The 24,892-nt window shown below is 29.9% G+C and overlaps 2 protein-coding genes across 2 annotated transcripts; both read right to left on the reverse strand.

Annotated features, from left to right (window-relative positions):
• Positions 1-2,774: 2,774 nt before the first annotated feature.
• Positions 2,775-3,523, reverse strand: LOC117919435 (ethylene-response factor C3-like). The gene has a single exon (XM_034836641.1). The coding sequence runs from the start codon at positions 3,502-3,504 to the stop codon at positions 2,848-2,850; it is 657 nt and encodes a 218-aa protein (XP_034692532.1). The 5' UTR covers positions 3,505-3,523; the 3' UTR covers positions 2,775-2,847.
• Positions 3,524-11,512: 7,989 nt separating this feature from the next.
• Positions 11,513-12,774, reverse strand: LOC117919123 (ethylene-response factor C3-like). The gene has a single exon (XM_034836209.1). The coding sequence runs from the start codon at positions 12,449-12,451 to the stop codon at positions 11,747-11,749; it is 705 nt and encodes a 234-aa protein (XP_034692100.1). The 5' UTR covers positions 12,452-12,774; the 3' UTR covers positions 11,513-11,746.
• Between the last annotated feature and the right edge of the window lie 12,118 nt (positions 12,775-24,892).

Consider the following 24,892-nt stretch of genomic DNA (forward strand, 5'->3'; position numbering starts at 1 on the left):
GTTTCAATCATCTGTTAATCGTGATCATATTATATATTATAGATGGTAAGTAATGTATTAACCTTATATTTGCTAAAAAACATTCAAAGTTTTTAGTGTAATTATATAATACTTGAAAAATAATTATAATAAAATTTCATTCAAAAGTCATTGTAAACTCCTTGTCACCGTAAAATTAAATCAATGATGTCTCAATTTTCCCTCCAGGGTTGATAAATGAATAAACAAATAATCATGTTATACAAATAAACTAAAATAGTAAAGATTCTCTCATCTTTTTTGATAAACTGTTTACCATTGTCAGTAGTCTTTATCATAACTAACTAAATAAATAATGAATACCTATCAGATAAAAACTTTAAGAGTTAATTAAACAACTATTAAGAGCTATTCTCAATAAAATTAAATAATATTCAAATAAAATTACGTGAATTATTTCATGAATGAGCAAAAAGGATTAAATAATCTCGTCTTACTTTCTCTCAAGATTGATAAATACAAAAAAAAAGTCCTAGAGTGATAGTAGAGATTGTCTTTTACTTTTCTTAGTTCATACTCCATAATTGTTATTTATTGTCATCGCCCAATATGAATAATAAGTAAAATAAATAATTACACCAACCATGATGGTAGAACTTATGTTTATTGTATTTCTTGGTTTACTCTTCTACCATTGCTTGATAAATAATTAATTATACTCAATATGATGATAGAAATAGTATTTTTAGTCTCTTTTGATTGATTTTGCATTATTATTGTTATGATATAAAAATAAATAAATAAATAATTTGCCTTCAATGATGGTGAAACCTAATTGCAAAAATAGGAGACACTAAGAAATCTTTATTAATTCATATATCCATATTGCTTGAATCATCTTATGAGTAAGTTGCCTCGCAAAGAGGTTTAGCAACCTCATTTTTCTTTGTTTTTCAATAAAATCAAAGGAATAACTAGTATGAACTATGATGATAAAAATTTATCTTTTCCTTATTATTAAGCTAATCATAGTGGACTCTCCACATTTATTGCCATCATGCCCATAAATAAATACAAAAAGACATAAATAACTAAAGAATGACAATCATGATAAAGTTTAATAATTAAATAAGAGGTATAAAAAGTTTTTACACACCCAAAATTAAGCAACATCTAAAAACTTAGTAATGATCAATAATAGAAATCTTTCAACTATCAAATGGAAATCATAAAAATTTAGAAAGTGTAGAATTAGTCTCAATGATGACTAACATTTTGTGGTCTTGCCTTTGGCTTCATATATATTTTCCTCTTAGAAGTGGATTTTCTCCTTATTGAATGACTTGTTGTCACCATCAAAGCAAATACATAAAAAAAAAAAAGACCACTTGTACTTCTAAATGTTAACTTTTAAAATAATTTTTTTAAAAAAGATTGTGTTACAATATCATATTTGTTGACTCAACACTTTTTTTTTTTTTTTTTTTTGTGGTTTTAAATTTAGTAATAAGGTTAGAAAAGTGGAGTCATATCAAGATCTTATATAGTTATATTACAAAGTTGTAGACACAATGCTCATGGGTAAAGATTAAACAATATTCAAAGTTGGACTCTTTGGTGAATGATTATATTTACAATAATCAAATATAGGTTAAATGTTAAAGTCAATATTCCTTATTTGAGGATATGAGATTATGATATTCAAAAAAGGAAAAAAAAAAAACCCCTTGAAAGTGTCTAATACAAAACTTGTTTGAGGATGTTTGGGGAAATTAGTAATCTAAATGATACTTAATCATAAGCATTTTGATTGCACTGATGCATAATATTGATAATAACTCAAAAATGCTAACATTAATATATTTTTTTAGTAAAAATTTTATAATTTTTTAACACATAAATAAGGTTAATAAAACCATGTCTTAAAAAATAAAAATAATCAACTATTATTATAATAGAATTTAATAGTTTAGAATAGATTTACACAATATCTAGTTTAAATCATTTCAAAATGAACAAATGCAATTAACAATATTTCATCATTTTCTCCTAAAGACAGATAAATAAATTAAAAACTGAAAAAGCTCTAATGGTGATGATAGACTTCTCTTTTACCATTTTTGACGTACTCTCTCCAATGTTGTTGTTGTCTTGAACTAAATAAATACATCAATGTATAAATAAATAAATAAAAATAAGTAAGTATACAAATGAATAAATAAATGGTTGCAACAAAAATAATGAAGTTTAGTCATTTAATTAGAAGGTTGTTAAGAGCTTGTCGCACACTTGTATCCAACCCTAATTCTTTGGCTCATTTTATAAATGGACCAAAAAAAATGGTCAACTACTTCGGAAGAATATTATGATGGATCTAACATTAAAACTAATGAGAAGTGATAACCAGATAATATTTTGAACAAAAAAATGGTATACACAAAATTTTTATTTGGATTCACATCCGCATTCCCATTTGGGGCAGGGATAACGCTAGCATCAATTCATTAAATACTACTGGAAAACCCTAGTGCTTTTCTTATTAAAACCAATTTGATTTTCCTGATTACTAATTAAGAAAAGGAAAGGAGAAAAAAAAAAAAAGGAGCAAAGAGTAGGTTTCAATAACTAAGGAGGAAAAGATGGTGGAAACTTTTATTAATCCATGCATGATTTCAAACTTACAAAAGAAACAGAAGGGATGAATATGATAAATTCAGAAATGGATTTTATTATCTCTCAACAAGAAGAAATTGATGTTCAAGTCTTGAACTTCATCGTGAATGCAGAAGGAAAAAAGTTGAATTGAAAGAGAAAGAGAAAGAAAAAAAATCTGGGAAATGTAGAATTCTTGATGGCGACAAAGAATGATCAGTAGCTTCCTGATGAACACAAGAGCTGCTCCAAATAATCAGCTCCTAAGTCCTCCAACACCAGAACATCCCGTGGGCTTACATCCTTGTCTTCATTTTTTCTATTAGCTGATTTTCTCCCCTTTGAGCCTCCACACTCTGGTGCCGGTACCGGCACCGGCGACCCACCATCCTCATGGTCATGCTTCATGTCTCTGAGTGACTCCTTAACGCGCTCTACAGGAAAATTGAGGATGGCCATCGACCCCCTCATCAAATATGCAGCTCGGTCATATGCCAAAGCAGCATCCTCTGCGGTATCAAATGTTCCAAGCCACACTCTCCTGCCATGCCTATTTGAGTCCCTTATCTCGGCAGCAAACTTCCCCCATGGCCGCCTCCTAACACCTCTATACGACTTTTCATCCTTGGATATTGCTGCCTCTTTGGCATTGGAACTCTCCTCATCCTCCTTGGCTCCTGCAGATGATACCGGCTGAGATGAGTCTGTAGCTCCCTCCGGTAACATCTCTTTGGAGGCATTTATATTGAATGGAAGTGAATTATCACTGAAAAGAGGCTCATCCCATGGAGAAAAACACTCCAGTGAATCGAATGGTGATGGCTCAAGTGAGAATCCTGAAATTTGGTGGTGATGAAAGAAGGAAGAATCCATGAATTGGGAACTCTAGACTCTAGACTATAGACTATAGTTTTGGTGCTATATGCCTTGGCTATTTTTTTTTCTTTTTCTTTTGCTCCTGGTGACCAAAATGTTGGTTTGATGATATCTGGTTATATACTAGGACTATAGGAAGGATTTGAAGGAAGAACATTAAAAAAAAACTTAAGGAGAAGGATTAGATTATATGCAAGTGGATGTTTCAGGATTTGTTATACATAGGAATAAATTTAATGGAACCATAAAGTTTTTGTGGATTGTTGCAGGGGAATCCAATGAAACATGCCAGCAAGGTCCAAATCAAGGCGCATATGGGTGACACAGTGCCCTTGAATTCTTATAAGCCATCTCATCAACTTGACATTTCCTTCTTTTTGTTGGTTTTAGGAGCAGGAAGCAAGACAATTGAAACAACAGTTTATGATATTAATTTTTGACTGAAAAAGAGTGTGCTTTAATTAATTTAATGTTGCAAGTAACTTAAGCCTTTTTTCATTTACTGCCAAAACCCTTGAAACAAACAAAACTAATTAAATAGTTTCTTAATTAAGATGATGGCAGAGATGGTCTATTAGTACTCCTTTGGGGCTTACTCTCTCACTAATATCTTGTCATCACATAAAATAATAAGGAAAACTACTACTCCTACCATCTTATCATGTATATCTTAATTATTAGGTGATAAACAACTGTTTCATTGTAAAATCCAACTACATTAACACTAAATTCATCTGATCATCTCATGAATGAGCAAAGTAATGTTTGACAATCCTTCCCTTTTCTGCCTTCAAAGTTAGAATAAATAAATGCATAAATGATTAACACCGACCTTAATGGTAAAGATTGTCTCTAGCTAACCTTTGCAATCGACTCTCCCATCTTTGTTGCTGTCTTGACTCAAATAAATAAGCTAGCAAAATATATGATTAAATAATAGAACTCTCATTGTTAATAATAAGAGTGCTGTAAAGAGCTAGCTCATTGTCACGACATAAGGAAGAAGCGGTAAGAAAATTTCAGAAGTGGATTTTACCCCATCCTTATATCTCAAATGATCAGGAGGATTCAGGAATAAAAAACTTAAGGGATACAGAAACCTTCATGAGGGGGATGACCAAGAACCAGAAGCCATCTGAGCAATAGCAGATCCAGTTTCTCCGAGGGATGGGCTTCTGAGTCTAACTACACCACAACATTCTGGTGGTCTTGCCACTTTGTCTGGTTGCTCAAATTTCTTTCTTTTTTGGGATTTTATTTTTATAATTTTAATAATAGAATTAGAAAGACGGGAGCGTAGAGTGTAGGAGACAACGTCTGTGCCTCGATAGCGATAAGTGATGTAAACATGGTAGGCTCCCAGGATGGAGACAGTTTCTGAGCCTCTAATTTGGATGGTCTTATGGTTCATGAGGTCGGGGTAGAGCTTAGAAATGGAATATTGACCAACCTGATTTTTTATGGATAATTTTTTAACACTCGATTTAATTCACAACAACTGATTTGAAAGTTTATATGATCTTAAACCATAAAATTATCTATAATGGTAATAGTCTAAAAATCAAAATTTTAATTTTTATATATTATTTGATTAAATATATTTAATTAATAAAAGAAAAAAATTAATTTGAACATAAATGCGACAAGTCAATCAATCACAAAGTAACCTAGCTATCATAAAAGACCAAGCATATCTATTTATTTGGACACTAACATTCCTGGAAAACTACCATCTCCGATTGTTTTTATGTTCGCAACATGGTACTTTCCTACTCCTTAATAAACGTCTCAATGATTGAAGAGATATAATCAACTACTACAAGCAAACTCGAACAAGATATGAATTTTAAGAGTACTGAAAATGTATAGAGATAATGACAAGGCTTCAAATAATACAAACAATAGACATATTTGTATAGAAAAGAACTCTTTTAGAAACCAATTATTTTATCATAGGATGGTCAAAGATCGGGAGATGGATATATCATGAAATATTTGAAGGAAACTAACGAAGAAGATAAATTTTGCATAGTGGCACGTGCGCTCGCCCTTTTTTAGTTCTACCCTTGCTTCCTGTGGTGGTAATGGTTGCTTGGGCAAATGGTAACACGAAATGTCAAATAAGCCAAAAATATCCACACAATTTAAAGCATGCAACAAGAATACCATGTGCCATGGACACGGATTCAAATTCGTAATGATAATATATCTTTTTATTTTGTTTATTTTTTTTTTAGGGCATGTGCCCTTCATGGCCCTCTCTTAGATCCGCCATTGTTGCTTTAGTGATAAGAACATCACAGTTCTGTTCAAAAGCCAAGAAGATATTTGAGGATATTAGTAAAATAAATGTGACTTGCACCTTACACACGTGGTGCCATTAATTAAGGATGTGGTTAGTATCTTAATGTTAAAATTAAATTATATGTATATCTTGTTTTAGAAAAATATGTTTTATGTTTTTTATTTTGAAAATGGTAAAGTGTATGCCTAAAGATACGTAAATAAGTAAATAATTGATAATAATCATGACAAAAACTTAGTTAATTAGAGAAATATTAAAGTCTTATTCTACCAAGACACGATTTACATCGTTGAAAGTGTATGATAAAATTAAGATATTTAAATAATATACCGAAAATGAGATTAATAAATGAAAGTATAAATAAATTAGACCAAGTACAAAAAAAATAGGATTAGGGTAAAAAAATAAGACCATAAAATAAAATGATAAGTGATACTCGAATATAAAACATATTATCTAAAATCCATGCAACATTTTTTTATTGACCTCACTTTTTTATATGTATCAATTTGGTACTGTAATGGGAAAATACCATGGTATTGATTCATTAATTACGTGAACTTAATTAATCAATGAAAATTTCACAATAAGAGCTCATTTCTTGATGAAAATTTTGAACTACATCCGATCATCTCTTGGCAAAAATAAATAAATGAATAAAAAATTGGCAATATTAATAACCATAAAGATTGTTTTTCTCATGATTCTTGGCTATCTCTATGGCTACAACTCTCTCATAATTACATTTAAAACAAAACTATATAGGGATTTTTTGTATCATAATTTAAGTAATTGAAGCCAAGCATAAGAGTAAAAGCTTTTCAATGCAATGAAAAGCAATATGTTTTCATTAATTAACCTTTTAGATAATTAATAAAAAAAAATATAAAGAATATTGAGTGGATACTCTTACTTATCAAAAAATAAATAAATTTGATTGATTCAACTTATAAGATTTTCAGAATATTGAAAGCATTCATCCTAAAGGAACAGAAACCACTAACCAAATCCGACCACAGACTTTGCAACAAGGTTTAAAAGAAGTACAATGAAGTATTAATGATTATTTGAAAAAGACAAGTAAATAAATAATTAACCCTAGACATGTGAAACTTAATAATCCATTAAAAAATCTTTCTCCCCTAATGAGTCGAGCTTGTCTAAACTCAGATTCATTGCACCATTAATATTTAGAAAATAAACATAAAAGGAGGTCAACTACGACCTAGGATAATAGTACGAGAAATCTCGCTAGTTGAATCATGGTAGAAATGGACAAAAGGATGGTCAACTTCCTAGGACAATACTATGAAAGTTTGCAACTTGGGGAAAGTAGAATAATGAGGAGAAAAATGCTATATAAATAAAGTTCGTACATCTGAAGTCATGGGGTCATCAATTTTAAGGATTGCAGTTTCATTAATTTAAAGTCCTAAATATCCATCACTTCTTTTCATATGCATTAATATGATCCTGTGGTTAATTTTTAAACTACAGCCAAAGGAACTTTCCAAACACCAAACGAACTAAAAGTAGCCAAACAAATCTCTCGAAAATATTTTTAGGCCAGGATGATTGAAGAGGACATCCTAGCTAGAGAGGAAGCTCCTTTTTCTTTGTTTTTTTCCTACTAGTTGATTTTCTCCCCTTTGAGTGCCTGCTCTTCTGTGCCATTATTGGCCGCCCACCATCCTCGCTACCATGCTTCATTTCTCTGAGAGATTCCATGGTGCTCTATGTCTCTATTCAGGACCGCCATTGACACCCTCATTGACAATGCTGCTTGATCATATCCCATAGCAAGCACTTGAGGATTGTCAAACATATTATCTTGGGAGATTGCTATAGCTTGATATTAGAAATTTTATTCTACTAGATTTTATGCTTGATTTTAAGAATTTGTTTACTTAGATATTTGAAGGTTAGGTTTGTTTGGTTGAATGTAGTATGAGATATGATAAAAGGTGATAACATAATACATCTCATGTTTAGTTAGTGATGAAATAAGGTAAATTATTTCATCACTTATTTTATTGTATGTTCATTAATCATAATATAAGATAAATAGTGTAATATTATTTACATTTTTTATATCATTTCTACATATAATATGTTAATCCTAAGTTAAGACATAAGATATACATATTTCATGTATAATAAATTTATTTATTTATATTGTAAAATAATATTAATATATGCATTATTTAATATATAAACATAAGATAAATTTATTTATTTTTAAATAGAAAATATTAGAATCAAAATAATTTTTATTTTAAATATTGAAAAATAATATATATTCCATTTTATTTCTTTCTTATTCATTTTAAAAACTAAATATAAAGATAATATAACATATCTTATTAAATATGCAACCTTAAGATATCATATTTATTGGATTTAATATCCAATGATATCATAACTTATTGGAAATCATATCTTAAGATATATATATTTTCTATTCAAAATATGATATCTTAAGACATATATATTCTATCATATCCTATCTTGTTAACCAAATGTAGCCTATTGTATATACCCCATTTTTGGTATTATAATTTAAACTTTCTTATATAAATTTTATTCTCAATGTAAAAAAGCTTTTATTTCTAAGAAAGAGATATAATTTTTTTATTTTTTGTTTTTTGTTTTTTTGAGTATCTTTTATTTTGTCATAGTATCAAAGCCATGAAACAATCTTCAATAAAATCATAGCAAAGATTATCTTGTTTCATGGATGAACTTAATCTTTGTTCATGGGACAAGCTAATATCTTAGTTTACATTCTTGATCATGAGTTTGAATCGAATTTGTGCATCGCAAGTAAGTGGTATACTTATGAGAAGTTTAGTGTTTAAAATGTTAGAAATCATAAATCTTGTCTATTAATTAATTGAATGGAAAAAAAATTTCTTAGGAATTTCAATTTCGTATGTTTGCAAAAGGAAGAGGCCTATGGGGACACTTGGATAGTTCTATTCCAAGGCTTCAAGATGATATTGATAAAGTGAAAATAGCACATTGAGATTCAAATGATGCCAAAAATAATTTCTTGGATCTTGAGTTTTATAGATGCTCACATTGTCCTCAATTTGTGATGATTTCATTATGCCGAGATAAGTGTAGTTTGCAAGTTTTGCTCAAATACAATGGAAACAAGGGTTAAAGTATACTAATTTTGGATTAACAAATGGAAGGAATGGTACACTCAATAAACTTTTTTAAAGATCAACAAAATGATGCTATTCTCGTTTTTAGAAGTTATTGTATCCATAAATGAGCAATGAGAGCTTTAAATAGGTGATTTTTGGGAAAACTAACCGTTAGGCATAGTTTCAGGACAACTAGTTGACCAGGCGATCGACCACATTGCAAGTTGTTGAGGAAAATTAGCAATTGCAAGTAACCATTGGGTTGCATGCAACTCAATCGGTTAAGGACCAATCAACCAATGCTTGATAGGTTAAGGTAAAACCTTAGCATTTGACCATTAGCCATTGCCAATTTGGATCACAACCCTCAACTAGTTGATTATTCTCTATACAATCTATTGAATCGATCAATCAATCGGTGCCTCAGGAATTCTTTAATTTTTTTTTTCAAAACATAACAATTTTAAGCTCAAATACTTAGTGAAACCAGATAGTATCACTCTATATAATTTTCAAAAAAAAATTCAAGGGATAAAATATTAAGTTTGACTTGGTTTTCTTTATCATCAAATTTTTGAAAAGTTTAAGTTCAATTAAAAATAATTGGATGAGTTATTTCAAAAAGATTAGGTGTCTTTGAAATAGCATGTATGCAATCCTAGTTAAAGCACCTCAATCATATATGAGATTGTAAAATTTGTTCAACCTTGATTCATGCTCAAGATATCTTTACTTCAAATTCTCATTTAAATTAGCTTGTTAATTTTAAACCTTTTAAACACACATGACACGTAAATAGATTTCATCATTTACTTTGTAATCATGAAAATTAACCATGGAAAGCCATGGGGTAACAATTTTGTGATCACTTGTCCTTTCATTACATTTGGCAACTAATAAGTAGCTAATTTATTCATTTTTATTTTTAGCATTCTACTTGAACCTCTTTGACTCTAATTGGATTTATTCTTTGAATTATATGCTTTTTCTCTTTGATTTAGATGATTGCCATTATTATTTTTATTACTTTTAAAATATTTTTGTTTTTGCTAGAATCTTCAAGTAGGTTTATTAAGTAAGATTTTTATTGTTCTTAGGGCATGACCTATGGTTTTCCTAAATTCCCAAAAGAGTTTATCACTTGGCTTAAATTTAAATCTCCTTGTTTAAGTCTAAGAAACCTAGCAAAGTCATTCCAATTAGAAATTAGCTTTCCCATAAGACCTTAAATTTAAAATATTCTCTAAGTTTGGTTCCATTTTATTTTACTCTCCTTCAGATCATGTTTGGTCTCGAAAAATACTAATAGAAAAAAATATATTTGTTAATATAACTATTATGCAACACTCTCAAAATATGAAAACTTATCGATGACAATTGTAAATATATTTTATCAATCATTATATTTTTTAAAATATTTATCATTTATTATATTATTTTTATTTACTATTAAAGGCTCCTAAAGTAGAATGGTAACTCTAAAAATAACTCCTCAATAAATGTTCCCCTCAATCAAGATTTGTATTTATTATTTACTATTTATTATATTATTATATTATTTTTTTGTCATCTCAAAAATAGGCTACAAAAGTAGCCAATTGCTTTCAAACAATATTTCTAGCAAAAAAAAAAACAAAAATGAGAAACTATCATAAACAAAACCCCTATATATATATATATATATATATATATATATATATATATATATATATATATATATATATATATATATTCACACAACTTTCAAGTTAAGTATTAAGATTCCAACATTTTAAAAAAGTCTCACCAAACAATCTCAATAACTAAACCATTTTCCAACCATCGGTATTAGTCAAAACCAAAGAAAACAACGAAGTAGTCAAAACCAAAGAAAACAACGAAGCAACCAACCAACTAGTACTGAAAATATTTTAGACCATAATTATAGGGGACAATTGTCTTTTAGACCCAAAAATTAAACTTTGGTCCATATAAGTTCATCATTTAAACTCAAGGCACAGAGAAAGTGTGAAAATTAGAAAGAATGATATGAATTTTTTATCTTTTTATAAATGACACTATAAAAAAAAGTAGAAAAATATTAATTTAAATTTTATTTCTTTTGTAAACCTTAATAAAATTCAATATAATTTAGTGATTTGGAAAAAAAAAAACACCATTTTCCAATATAATAAAAATACATTATTATTATTATTATTTAAAAATCAAACATCTTAGAAAGTATATATTTTTAAAATTGTATATATAAAAAATAACTAAAAATATGTCAAATTTTTTTTTTTTAAATTGTTATATTTTTAGAATATATTTTTTAAAAAAATAATTAATTTTCTAAAGATAATAAATTTTTAGAATAATTATTAAAAAAATATTTAAGATAAAAAAGTTTGTCAAGTGATACAAAATAATTTTGAAGGGTAAATTGGTTTTTTCATATTTTATATCATTCACATCAATCATACAATTTATATGGAATAAAACTTAATTTTAGGTGCAACTGGATCCAAAACACAATTATCGCTAATTATTATAATCAAAGAGAGGATAGTGTAAATTTTTATTACTCCATGGGTTTAAACTTTACAAAGAAACAGAAGGAATCAATAAGAAGTCAGAAATGGATCCAACCTCAAATTAAATACATCCCTACGATAAGAGGATGCTCAACTCCTGAAATTATGATCAACAGCCCAGAAGAACAACATTTGAACCCAAAGATAAAAAGAAAGATTATAAAAATTTGGTGAATGTAGAATCCTTGATGATGACCAGGAACTCATGATCAGCAGCTTTCTGATGAACACAAGAGTTGCTCCAGATAATCAGCTCCTAAGTCCTCTAACACTAAAACATTCTGTGCCGGTCTTTCATCGTTGTCTTCTTTTCTCCCATTAGCTGATTTTTGCCCTACTGAGAGCCCGTTGTTTGGTGTCATTACTGGCGAGCCACCATCCTTGTGGCCATGCTTCATGTCTCTAAGGGACTTCTCGACATACTCCACAGGAAAATTGAGGACGGCCATTGACCCCCTCATGGAAAATGCTGCTTGATCGTATGCTAAAGCAGCAGCCTCAGCAGTATCAAATGTACCAAGCCACACCCTCCTCCCTTGCCTATTTGAGTCCCTTATCTCCGCTGCAAACTTCCCCCATGGCCTCCTCCTTACACCTCTGTACGACTTTTCATTCTTGGATGTCGTCTCTTGGGCATTGGAACTCACTCCATGATCCTCCTTAACGACTGCAGATGATGCCCGCTCAGATGAGCCTGTAGCTCCCTCATCTGGAATACAAAATGGTGTGATCATCTCATGATCTGAGGCATTTATGCCGAATGGAAGTGAATCATGGTTGAAAAGAGGCTCATCCCATGGAGAAAAATACTCCAGAGGATCAAATAGTGATGATTCAGGTGAGAATCCTGAAGTTCGGTATTCATGAAAGAAGAAGGAATCCATTGAATTGAAGACTATAAAACTATATACCATATAGTTTTGTGGCAAATGCTATCGGGTTATTTTCTCTGTTGGTACTGGTGATTGGTCACTGGATGATATTCGATTCAATACTCGAACTAGAGGAACGATTTAATAGAAAAGATTCCAAAACACCGGGATCAAATTAAAGAAAAGGTTTAGATTATTGGGCAAGTGGGAAGGTTTTTGCATTTGTTATATACAATGGAATAAATTACGGGGCCAAGTTTTTTGGGCGACTAATGCATATATGGGAATCAAATGAGGCATATCCGCAAGGTCCAAATCAAGTTGAATAAAGACATAAAGGTGATGAATTCATTTTGCCATGTCAGCATATCTTTTACTTGCGAAGGTGGAACCCCTCTTTAGGGTTTTTTTTTTTTTTTTTTTTTTAGTATTTAGAAAAGGGAAGCATGAAAATTGAAACAACTTCGAGAAATTTATAATCCAAGGTGAGTGCTAGTCATTTTGCAAGTAACCTAGGTTACCTTCCACCATTTATATAATCATATATAATAAATAATTTTGGCGACAGCTAGAAATTGACTTTCAACTATTTTTGTTGACCCTTTACTTAAGGGTACGCAATCATTTTAAAATAAATAAATAGCATCGACTATGATGAAACTTATAAAAAAATATACCTTAGAGCCATTTAATAACTCCATTTGACCATAAAAACAAATAACATCTAAACCTAATTGATTGAATCATCTTATAAACAAACAACAAAACGCTCTACAATTCTATTTGTTTTTCTTTATTATGACCGATAAATTAATAAATAACCAATTAACTTTAATTAAAACAATAGAACTTGTCTCCTACCTTTTTTGACCAACTCTCCCACCAATGTCATTCATTGTCGTTACCCAAAATAAATAAAACTGTAGTCGGTGATTACTGGTCATCATCACCATAAATAAATAATAATAACATACATACATATCATCTTAAACATTCAATCAAAAAGCATCATACTATTTCTGATAAAAATTTTGGATCATTGCACAGATCTTAAATATAAATTAAAACCTTCCAAACACCCAATAAAAAGAAGAAAAACAAAAGAAAATAGTTGTCTTGTTGAAGATCGAAGCACATATGGTGCAAAACTTGTGTAGTTCATCTACTTTACAAGAGATGAATAGAGGGAGCAATTATAAGAAGAATTCATGTATGGATGCAAACTTACCTTTTGTATATTCTACCAAAGAGGATACGTAATCTTGATAATCACCATGGCTCACACAGACGAAGAAAAATCAACTAAAAGGGAAAAGAACAGAACATGAAAGCTTGGAAAACAAACGATTTTTTTTTTTTTTATGAAGGTAAGAGGAGCTCCAAAGAATCAGCCCCTAAATCCTACGATACCATTTACATCCCGTGCTCTTGCATCCTATGCTTTATTATTTGAAACATCATTTCAAAATATAACACTAGATTGTTTAAATAATTTTAAAATTCAATAATGGAATTAAAGAATATAAAAAAATGGCGTCGTGGGGAGAAAGGAGATTCCAAAATTGGAGACACAATGTCTGCGCCTCGAAATTGAGAAGTGAAGTAACGTGGTGGGCCCAAAGTTGGAGACACAATGTCTGCGCCTTTTAGCCTGGAGCCGTGCCGAACGACGTCGTTTTTGGATTGGTTTGGCACCCGAATAGTTTGAGCTTGTGGTTGACGGGGGCTTCTCGTATAAGTTTTAATGTACCGTGGATTTACAGAGGCTGATTTGTTATTTAGGATTTCTTTAATGTGAGGCTAGTTTATAATTGGCTTATTTGATTAAAAGTGTTTAAAATTAATCTCAAGTTTTTTAAAACTTATCAAGCTTAACAAAAAGTTTTCTTCTTTTTTATTTTTTTTAAGAAAAAAATAATATTTTAAAAAAAATGAATTTAATGGAGGTACATTATTTGAAAAAAAAAAAATCTTTTTCCAATTAATTTATAAAAAACACTTTTCTAAATATAAATTAAATTGACATACTTTTGTAAATCGAATTCCCTTTTTTTTTTATGAAATCATTTTTAATAAATTCTTTTAATAACTAAATAATTTTTTTTGAAAATTAAAACCAAATAAAATTGAATCAAATCATTCATTGAATATAAATTGAAAATTTTCGTTTGTAAATAAATAAATAATTTTTTTTTGTAAATGAATAAATTGAAATCATGAATTCATAATTATTTTTAATAAAATCCTTTGAAATTTCTTAAAAACTAACATTTGAATTTTTTTTTATTTAGTTTGATAAATCAATTTTCATAATTCCTTTTTCATATATTTTGTGCATTCTTATAATTTGATTTTATTATCATTTTTGTGTATATTAATTTGTGTCATTAATCTTGGTATCCATAATTAATTAATTAATTATCATAATTCTCTTGATTCATTGAGTAGAGATCGTAAGTGTACAGGCTTAAATGAGTGCTACGACTCACCACCATACTTTCCCAATAGATAACCTGATCACCCAGATTTGGACTCGGTTTTTACAAATACGTCTTTTCCAAATAAGGAGTTACACAAGAATCAATCTACATTGGACGGATGGTCTATGGTTACAACTCTGACGATTAAATATAAGCAATCAATTATAATTAGGGTTATAACTTGGATGGATTGGTCTAATTGATAGCTAACTAAGCTCAACCCAAACTTAAAAATAATCAATCTAAATTCAATTCAATCCGATTTCTAACCCAAGATACTCATCCAACTTAATTTCTTTTTGCTTAGGTTGGTTTTAGATTGGTTGGGTTAGATTCGAGTTGGTGGGGTTAATCAAGTTGTATAATTTAAAATTCATTCATAATGTTTTTATAAAAAAAAAATATTTATATATATATATATATATATATATATATATATATATATATATATAATAAATAGTAAAATAAAATTAAGATAGCATTAAAAAAGTAAAAATAAATTTATATATTTTTCTAAAAAAATGAAAAAGTATATGATATAATATAATTTGATATTTTTTCTTAATTTTTTTAAATGAATATTATTATATAAAATAATTGTGGACCCCGCATTTCGGCTCAATGCGTTTCCCACTCGAAGGCAAGCTTGATTTTTATTTGAAAAATTGATTTATATTGATTGAAAAAATGACTTGGAGTCGCCACTTATTTTTGTTTTATTTTTAAAAGGGTAAACAAAATAAGAAAGAAAAACCCTAAGTGTGACTCTTTATTTTGGAAAAGACGGTTTGTGAAAAACCGAATCGGGTTCAGGGGTCAGGTTACTTATCGGGAAGGTACGGTAAAGACCGTAACACCCCTTTAAGTCCTTAAAGTCAGGTCTCTACTAATAAGATGAAGCAATCATGACAATGAACGAGTGAATCAATGAGTACCCAAGATAAATCATACACACGTGAGAATCAAAATATGCTTAGACAATGATCAGATGGAAAGTGGGTACGTACTTTGGCAATAAGCCACCATGCGCTATCAAGAGAGAGGGTTAGTGCACAATTAAAGAATAATAGCATGCATGTCAGAGAGTAGGATAAATAAATCATGTAGGATAACTAAGTCAATTAAACAGATCGATCAATCGATCATAAGATCATGTATGTGGGGCCCCCACCAAAGCCCGATTATTTTTGCATGGACCAAATCCGTAAATTCCATTATTCAGAATTACAAAATTTGATTCTTTGCTTCTTTCAAAACATTTTTAAAACAGAGGAGTTGTGAAAATTGCTTGCCAGAAAGAAAGATGACAGCAAAATTTTATTAGAAATGGGACTCTTGGGTGATCTTAAAAACTCTAAGGATGAAAGATAGGATGCTTTGAAATGGTTTTAAAAAAAAAAGTTATAAAACGAGGATCCGGATATGTCTGATGGGAGAAGTTGAATCGTCCCCCTCTCCCATCCGACGTCAGGCGTCGGATGCGAGATATCCGGAGAAGGTGGGATGTCGGCGGACAGATTTCCAGATGCGAGACATCCGAAGAAGGTGGAATGGCGGCGAACAGATTCCAGATGAGAGACATCCAGAGAAAGGTAGGAATGACGGCGGACAGATTCCGGATGAGAGACATCTGGACAAGGCGGAATGGCGGCGGACAGATTCCGGATGAGAGACATCCGAAGAAAGGTAGGAATGATGGCGGACAGATTCCGGATAAGAGACATCAGGATAAGGGTAGGCATGGCGGCGGAATATTCCGGATGAGAGACATCCGGATAAGGGTTGGACGCAGCCGGATAGGATTCTGGATGTCAGGCATTCGGAGAGAGGTGGGATGTGCTATGCCGCGCGTCGCAGAGGGGACCATCTACGTGACATTTTTTTTAGGGAGGATCCCACAGGTAGGTGAAGGTTTAGAGAGAGAAACGGGTTAGGTGGAGGATGCTTGATTCCTGCAAGCTTGAGTGAGGAAATAGGTATGACAACTTAGAGAGAGTGGTGGGTAGACGAACGAAGGGCATGGTGGATAAGGAAAAAAAACATGAGGATGAGATGACGACACGCTTGCATGAGAATAGGGATAGGGGTCATATAGAGTGAAGACATGTGCATGGACATAAACACAATGGGCAGGCCACCAGCAGACGTGCCTCCACGTCTAGCCGACGAATATGCCTGGTAGCATGCAACCTCGGGTGTTTGCTGACCGTGACAGCTTGGAGAGAACTGAGAAGGCCTGTTCTCATCATCACTGAAAACCTAGATTCTAGCCTCAAGGTTAAGAGTCTCGAAGCTTCGCGGAAAGCAGCTGAGACTTTGGAGCCTTGAGTATGTACTCAGGGAGGAAAAGGAAACAAGGGGATAACATGATAGCAACAAGAAGAAGAACATGAAGACTTTAACCAGCATATCGGACCCATTTCATCATTTCATCCATGGGTCCAACATTCGGTGAGTTAAGATGAAAAAAAACTCGTCAGAATAGAGCATAATACACAGCAAAATCTTCCAATATTTAATCAGTAATCACCAAAACAGAACAACCCGACAAGCAGAAATGAAAAATCATTGAGAAAATGGAAGATATACAAAAAAAAATGAATGGTCATACCTGGAAATCTTCCTTCTTAGCTCTGTGTCCTGGATCCCCCAGCAACTCCACGCTCCTTTGTTCTCAGCTTCTTCTTCAAGTTCAACACACTCTTTTTTCTCTCGAACTCTCCCAAAAAAACTCATCTTCGTCCTTTTTTTTTCATTTTTCGTATCTTTCTTTGCAAGTCACTCTTCTGCCCTCTATAATGCTGTCACCTCCAACGATCTCTACAGCAGCCACCTTTTTCTGCACCAACCCTTTTGCAACCACCTTTCCTTCTCTCTCATCGGCGCCTCCTGACGGCCTGCGGGACCCCCTTCCAGAAAGTCCCTCCACGTGTCAAAGTCCTACTGCAGTTTCAAAAAGCGAGGTTGATTTCTTATGACCACTAAGGATGTGACACGTGGCCCGCTGGGGTGGTGACACCTGGCTAAAAATGCGATCTGCAAAAACAAATAGGGGAAAAGTGACCCATGCCTAAATGGGGGTCTGCAATAATATATATTACAAATATCATAAAAACATTAAATCACATTCAAATTAAAATCAAGTTGTTTGAACCTTATCCTAACCCAACCCAAGTTGAACTTCGGTTTAAAAAACTAAACCCAAGTCCGATGTGACTATTGAATATTATTATTCAAACCCATTCAAATATTGAGTAGGATTCGTGCAAACTCAACCAAATTGCACCCTTAGTTATGGATAATATAGGTAATTGAAGCAATTGAATTTAAAAAATAAAAAAAAATGATAATTTCATTTTCATTGGTGATTTATTAAATACTAAAACATAAAGAATATAAAGTAATAAGAAATCAGGGGTTCGTTGAATAGCTTGGAAAGGCATAGATGGTTAAAGAAAATGGAAGTAGATTATTAGCCTTGGGTGAAGGATATTTACTCAATGTTAATAGAATGAGAAGAATTAAATTTAACTTATTAGACTTTGCAATAAAAGAAAATAAAAATCATTCATTTTGAACAACGAAGAGTGATGAATCAAAATCCATAGTTGCTTTTAACAAGTCATACTAGAAGTTTTATGGACTATTAGTTGGTGTTTGAACAAAAATAAATAATCAATTAAATGTACTAATCATATTGGAACTTAATTAATCAATGAGAAAGGTATTAAAAGTTTCTTTCTTTTAAACAATTTAAAAATAGATAATAAAAAATGGTCAAGTATCTAAGAAAATACTATATTACAATTTTTTATAGGTAAAATAAATATATAAGAAACTACTATATTACTTCCAACTAATCTTATGCCTGATATATATTGTGCACCAAAATCCTTAAGCTTAATTTTTCAAAAAATTGGTAGTTTAACATGATATCATAACTTCATTTAGTAGGAAGTCATATGTGTGGTCCCAATTGCATATTTGTTTTCCAATTTATGATTGTTTGATTACTAATCTATATCCTTTCAGGTGCAGCACGTGTGGGTCTGAGACCACATGTGAGGAAAGATAATAAAAGGAAATTTGATAGTTTCATACAGACAAGATCATATTTGATTAAGGAAATATAATATAGGATAAGATAAAAGAATGAATAATATTGAATTAATAATTTTCCAATAATTTCTTCCTTTAGAATTACTCTACAACTTTGCCAACAAGTTTTGTTGCTTTCTCTGTCACTTGAATGCACGCCTTCTACAAGGAAAGGGAATGTTGGGAGAGGTTGGTCTAGTGAATCCCTCTCCAACCTTCAAGGTTGGTCTAGTGAATCCCTCTCCAACCTTCAAGTTAGTACTCAAAAAAAGGAGGAAAAAGAAAAAGAAAAAAAATGAGGAGAGAGGGTAGGGAGGCAACAAAGTAAATTTGTAGGGTTCCTTTTTCTAGTATTTAGTGGTGGTAAATATGAAAATTCAAAACCATTTTGGAAAATTTATAACCCAAACAAGTGCTTTTCATGTTGCAAGTGACATTGGGTTACTATCCACCATTGCTAGTAAAAGGTAAATAAATACATAAATAAGAACTAGAAATTGTCTCCCAACTATTTTTGCTAACCCTTTAATTAAATCGCATTTAAACCAAATTACTAAATCATCTCATAAGTGGATAACAAAATGCCCAATAGTATCTTCTACATTTTCCCTTTTTTGAACCATAAATTAATAAATAAATAATTAGTATGAATCAAAATAATAGAACTTGTCTTTTACCTTTCTTAATTGATTGACTCTCCAACAATATTAGTTGTTGTTATTATCCAAAATAAATAAAGTCATAATTTGTAGTTGTTGGCCATCATATTCACGAACAAACAATAAAAACATACATGGATACATTCATATATACATAAATAATTTTTGCTAACATGATTATGTTAAACGTTTCATTAAAAAGCATCAAACTACATCCAGTCAAGTTTGTGATTGAATCATTTCACAAATCTTAAATATAAATTAAAATCTTTCAAACCTCTAATAAAAGCAAGAAGGAAAGAAAATGGTTGTCTTGAAAGTACTTTAGACTAGGGTTGTTGAAGTCGAAGGACATATAGTGCAAAAATTTTGCAATCCATCTACTTTAAAAATAAATAAATAAATAAAAGGGAACAATTATAAGAAGAATTCAGAACTCAACCTAAACTCACCTTTATAACACTATCTAAGTGGATGCTTAATCAATCTTCAAAATCATAGCCAACACCGAAGAAAGAAAAATTAATCAAAATGGAAAAGAAAAAGAAAATAGAAGCTTTATTTGAAAAGTGCTTTCAAAAATAGTTTTAGAAAATCGTTCTTAATAACAATTTTTTAAAATCATTCTTTAATATTTTATAATATAAAAATCTATTTAGAAACTTAAAATGTTATTATCTATTTTTTATGTTTTTATATATGTTTTAAAAATAATTTTTATTTATAGTCATTTATTTTTTATCATCTATTATATTTGTATAATTATTTTTTAAAACAATCATCAGAAACACAAGTAGAAACAATAAAAAATAATTAAAGGATATTATATGAAAATGCCATATTTTCTATTTTTTTGATTGCCATTGTTTCTATTTTTTAATTCAAAGGTGCTCCGAAAGTATTGGCTCTAGACCAATAATTCCATAACATTCCATCCTCTTGCCGATTAAGTTTAACTATTCGAAGTATCATTTTACAATATAATATTTCTTTTAAATCATTTTTAATTCAATAGCAATGATGGAAAACATGAGTATGGTTGGGAACTACTTCTAAATATAATTTCCTATTCTTAATTATTCCCGTATATATAATAAGTAATTTTATTTTATAATAGTTTTTCTAGGTAATAAGATTTTTATTTATTTTCTATCATATTTTAGTAAGTTATGTAAGGTATATAATGTTTTTTATTCTTATTTTCAATTTAGAAAATGAATAAAATTAAATACATCATATTTTATTTAAAACTATCAGTAACATATTTAATTTATTCATTTTCTAAACTGAAAAAAAAAAAATTATATACCTTACATAATTGACTAAAATATGATAGAAAATAAAATTACCTTTTTACTTAGAAAAAACTATTTTATATATTAATAGAATATTATTTGTTTTATCCTTTTCCTAAATTGAACTATTTGTAAAGATTATAGTAACACAAATTAAAAAATGCATAAGTTTTAAATAAAATTATTTTTTTATTTCTTTTTTCAAAAAATTATTTCATAAACAAATATTTTGAAAATAATCCACAATTTTTATTTTATTTTTATAATGAGAATAAGGATGTTTACTAATGGTTACACTAGAAAGATGTCAATTAAAAAAGAGGTAAATTTCACTCAATTCCCTTAAAGTTTGGGTTAAATACACTTAGTCATTACAAGTTTGAAATTTCATAAAATATCTTCCTTATTTTGAATTAAAATGGAGATTAGTGAAGATAATAAATGAGAAAGATTTTTTTTTTTTTGATAGGTAAGATAATAAATGAGAAAGATAGGATAAGTATTTTATAAAATTTTAAATTAAAGGTGATTAATATATTTAATCCTAAACTTTAAGAGAGATGAGTGAAATTAATCCATTAAACAAAATGAAAAAGTGGGTTTTGACTCACTAATATGAAAAAAAAAGTACCCTCATTTTTTAAAATTATCATTTTCTTTATTCATTTGAAATATATGCAATTTTTAATGAGTCGTATAATTATCCCCTAAAATGGACCTCTTACTTGTCACGTCATCAACACTAATAAACAACTAGACTTCTCCACGTAAATGTTTTCCTTCCTTTTAAATATGTTCTTTATTATTATTATTATCATTATAATTATTTGTGATTTTTTCTCTAAAAACAAATACTCCGTAAGAAAAGTTGAGAATTTTTGTCTCTATAAACAAGCATCCATAGCAAATGTGAGAGAGTTTGAAGAGTGTAGACATTAAAAGTAGTGAAACCTTGGTGAACTGTAAATGAATTTGAGTTTTTCTAGGAATAAGATTTATGGTTTTTCTCATGGTCTCTTTTGGATTTCTTTTATTAGGGCAAATTGAAGTTAATTTCAAGAAGTTCAGTTGTTTGGAGCATTCTCTTTGTTTTTAGTTTCACCTTCAATTCAAGAGATACAATTACAGATAAAAGGTAATATATTGTTGTTTTCAAAAGGTAGATGAGTTCAGTTACCTATGGAATGTTTGTTGATGGAGAGAAGGGAAAAAAAAAAAATCTTTACGAGGGTGTTTGTTTTTGGAGAAAAAAAAAATCTAAACTTATTTAAAAGGAAAAAAACATTTACGTGGAGGAGTCTAGTTATCAATTGGTGTTGATAACATGACAAGTAAAATGGGCATTTTAAGAAATAATTATATGACTTATTAAAAAGTGCATGTATTTCAAATTATTTTTAAATAAATGAAGATAATACTTATTCAAAAAATTTGTGGTTCTTTTTTGTATATATTTTCATATTAGTGAGTTAAAACCCACTTTTTCCTTAAAAAAAAATCATAGAATTGCAATTGGTTTTGATTCTAGCCTTTTTTAAAGAGGTTCATTAGTGTAGTTGGGCTACGATTATCATCTATGGTATTTAGTACAAATTTAGTTAGTTTAATTATACATACAATTAATGAGCCTAAAGTGTTAGCAAGGGATTGCCCACTCAAGGCAAATAAATCCTCAATAAATGCTATATTATAAGAAACATGAAAGAAAGCATGCATTCCACATTGGAATAGGCCAAAAAAAGCCCTAATACCTCGTTAGAAAACTCTTTCTAAGTCTCGCTCTACTATGGGAAAGCTAGCATTGGGAATAGTCGTAGCCAACACTCTTCTTATTATTTCATAACCTCATACTTTACCTTTTCTTTTCTTGTTCGTCTCTCTTTGCTACTTAATTCCTCTTCCATGGCTGCTAGTGATTCAATCATTATTGTTCTCATCTCTAACCCTCTTCCCTCCACCGTTGCTTCGCCATTACTCTTCACTACTCCTATATTGTATGAAGAATCCTTGTAAATTTTTAGCCTCAAGGAGTGCAACTTAGGACTATTATTCATTATTGTTGTCATGTAAATAAATAAATAAGAGTCTATTTGCATATGTTTCCTATTTTCAATTTTTAAAATTAGAAAATAATAACAATTTTTCTATAAGATATAAAAAAATTTATAGACTTATATTGAAAAAGTAATAGTTTTGAAAGCAATTTTAAAAAATACAGGTTTTAAAAAAATTACTACTTCAAATTTTAAAATTTTTTAAAAATGATTTTTAAAGGTATAAAATAAATTTATACTTTTGGACAACATGTTGTATTTTTTTTTATAAAAATTTCTGATTTTAAAAACACAAGACTAGAACTATAGCTCAATGGACACTAAATAATTGTTAGAAATAGTCTCTTGCTTCCTTCGCTTCTTGTTGTAACCATTTGAATCATTCAAAAGAATAATAAAAAATAGTGACATCCATTAGGATAAAATTTAATGAAAAAACAAATAAAAACATGTTTGAGTCATTAGAAACTACATTTGATCACAAAATCAAACCCTATCTAAACCAAATTGCTTGAATAATCTTATAAATAAACAACATGTCCTTCCACAAACTCCTCAATTCTTTGTTCTTTTCTAACAAATAAATAAATAGTAAGAACTAGAACCATAAAGCTTGTCATCTAACCATTTTGATCAACTCTTCATTATTATCGATCGATGTCATCCTTCAAAATAAATAAATAACACAAACCATAACATTAGAGTTGTTTCTTGCCTTTCTCGAGAGCTCTCCATCATTATCAAACCAAAACTGTAAAATTTGTCACCTGCCTACCCTTCATTATTGATCACTACGATCATTCAAAATAAATAAATAACATAAATCATAACATTAGAGTTTGTCTCTATCCTTTCTTGATGGACTCTATACTATCATTGATCACTATTGTAAGTGGCAAAGCCAAAAAATGGAGTTTAGGGAACACAAATAGAAGAAATATTTCAGGAGGGACAAAAAGTGGGGAGATTGTGGTATCTAGTTCAATGGAAAGCTTACTTTTCCTTTGTACATGAGGTGAAAGGGTCCATCACACTATTTGATTTTATTTTTCAGGAGGGGCATACGCCCTCTTGGGCCTAAGCTAGCTCCACCAATTATTATAGTCATAAAAAATGAATAAATAAATATTCAATCAAAGAATTATTCAAAACTCTCATAAAAGTCAAATTATATCCAAATTAAATTGATATCACAAAGAAATATTATAAAAGCCAAACCACAATGAAATTAAATTGCCAAAGTATTCAATCTAAGAGCTACTAACAATTCTCATGAAGATCAAACTACATTTAAACTAAATTGGTGATGGAATGGTTCCACAAATGAGCAACTCCAAATAAAACTTTGACCCCTCATGGAAAATGCTACTTGACCATATGCTAAAGTATCAACTTCAACAACATCAAATGTACCAAAATTGTGTATCTTTTTCTCAATGGATTATTTAGCGATCAAGAGGCTACTTGTGGTTTTTTTATTCCTAGTATGTTGATAGGTTGTTTTTCCATGTTATATCCTTGTTTTCATTTGTGTGATTGATTTTATTTATATTTGCATGATGATTTATTCTTAATAAATAATTAATCTAAAGAGACAAACTCAAATTTGATAATAAAGTATTAATTTGGGATTAATTTAGACACTACCTATTCACCTATGTTTTAGGTAGTTCCATTATATCAAGACTAGACATTAAATTTTTTTCAAACCCTATTTAGGGTTTCTTTTTCTAGTATTTAGCAAAGTGAAGCATGAAAATTGAAACAATTTTAGAAAATTGAAACAATTTTAGAAAATTGAAACAATTTTAGGAAATTTATAAACCAAGGAGAGTGGTTGTCATTTTGCAAGTAACCTAGGTTAATTTGGACTCATACATAAAAGCAAATAAATAAT

The sequence above is a fragment of the Vitis riparia genome, chromosome 7, assembly GCF_004353265.1.
Source record: "Vitis riparia cultivar Riparia Gloire de Montpellier isolate 1030 chromosome 7, EGFV_Vit.rip_1.0, whole genome shotgun sequence".
Lineage (NCBI taxonomy): Eukaryota > Viridiplantae > Streptophyta > Magnoliopsida > Vitales > Vitaceae > Vitis > Vitis riparia.

Coding starts and splice junctions, on each gene's coding strand:
- LOC117919435 (XM_034836641.1), bottom strand. CDS start 3,504: ATGGATTCTTCCTTCTTTCATCACCACCAAATTTCAGGATTCTCACTT.
- LOC117919123 (XM_034836209.1), bottom strand. CDS start 12,451: ATGGTATATAGTTTTATAGTCTTCAATTCAATGGATTCCTTCTTCTTT.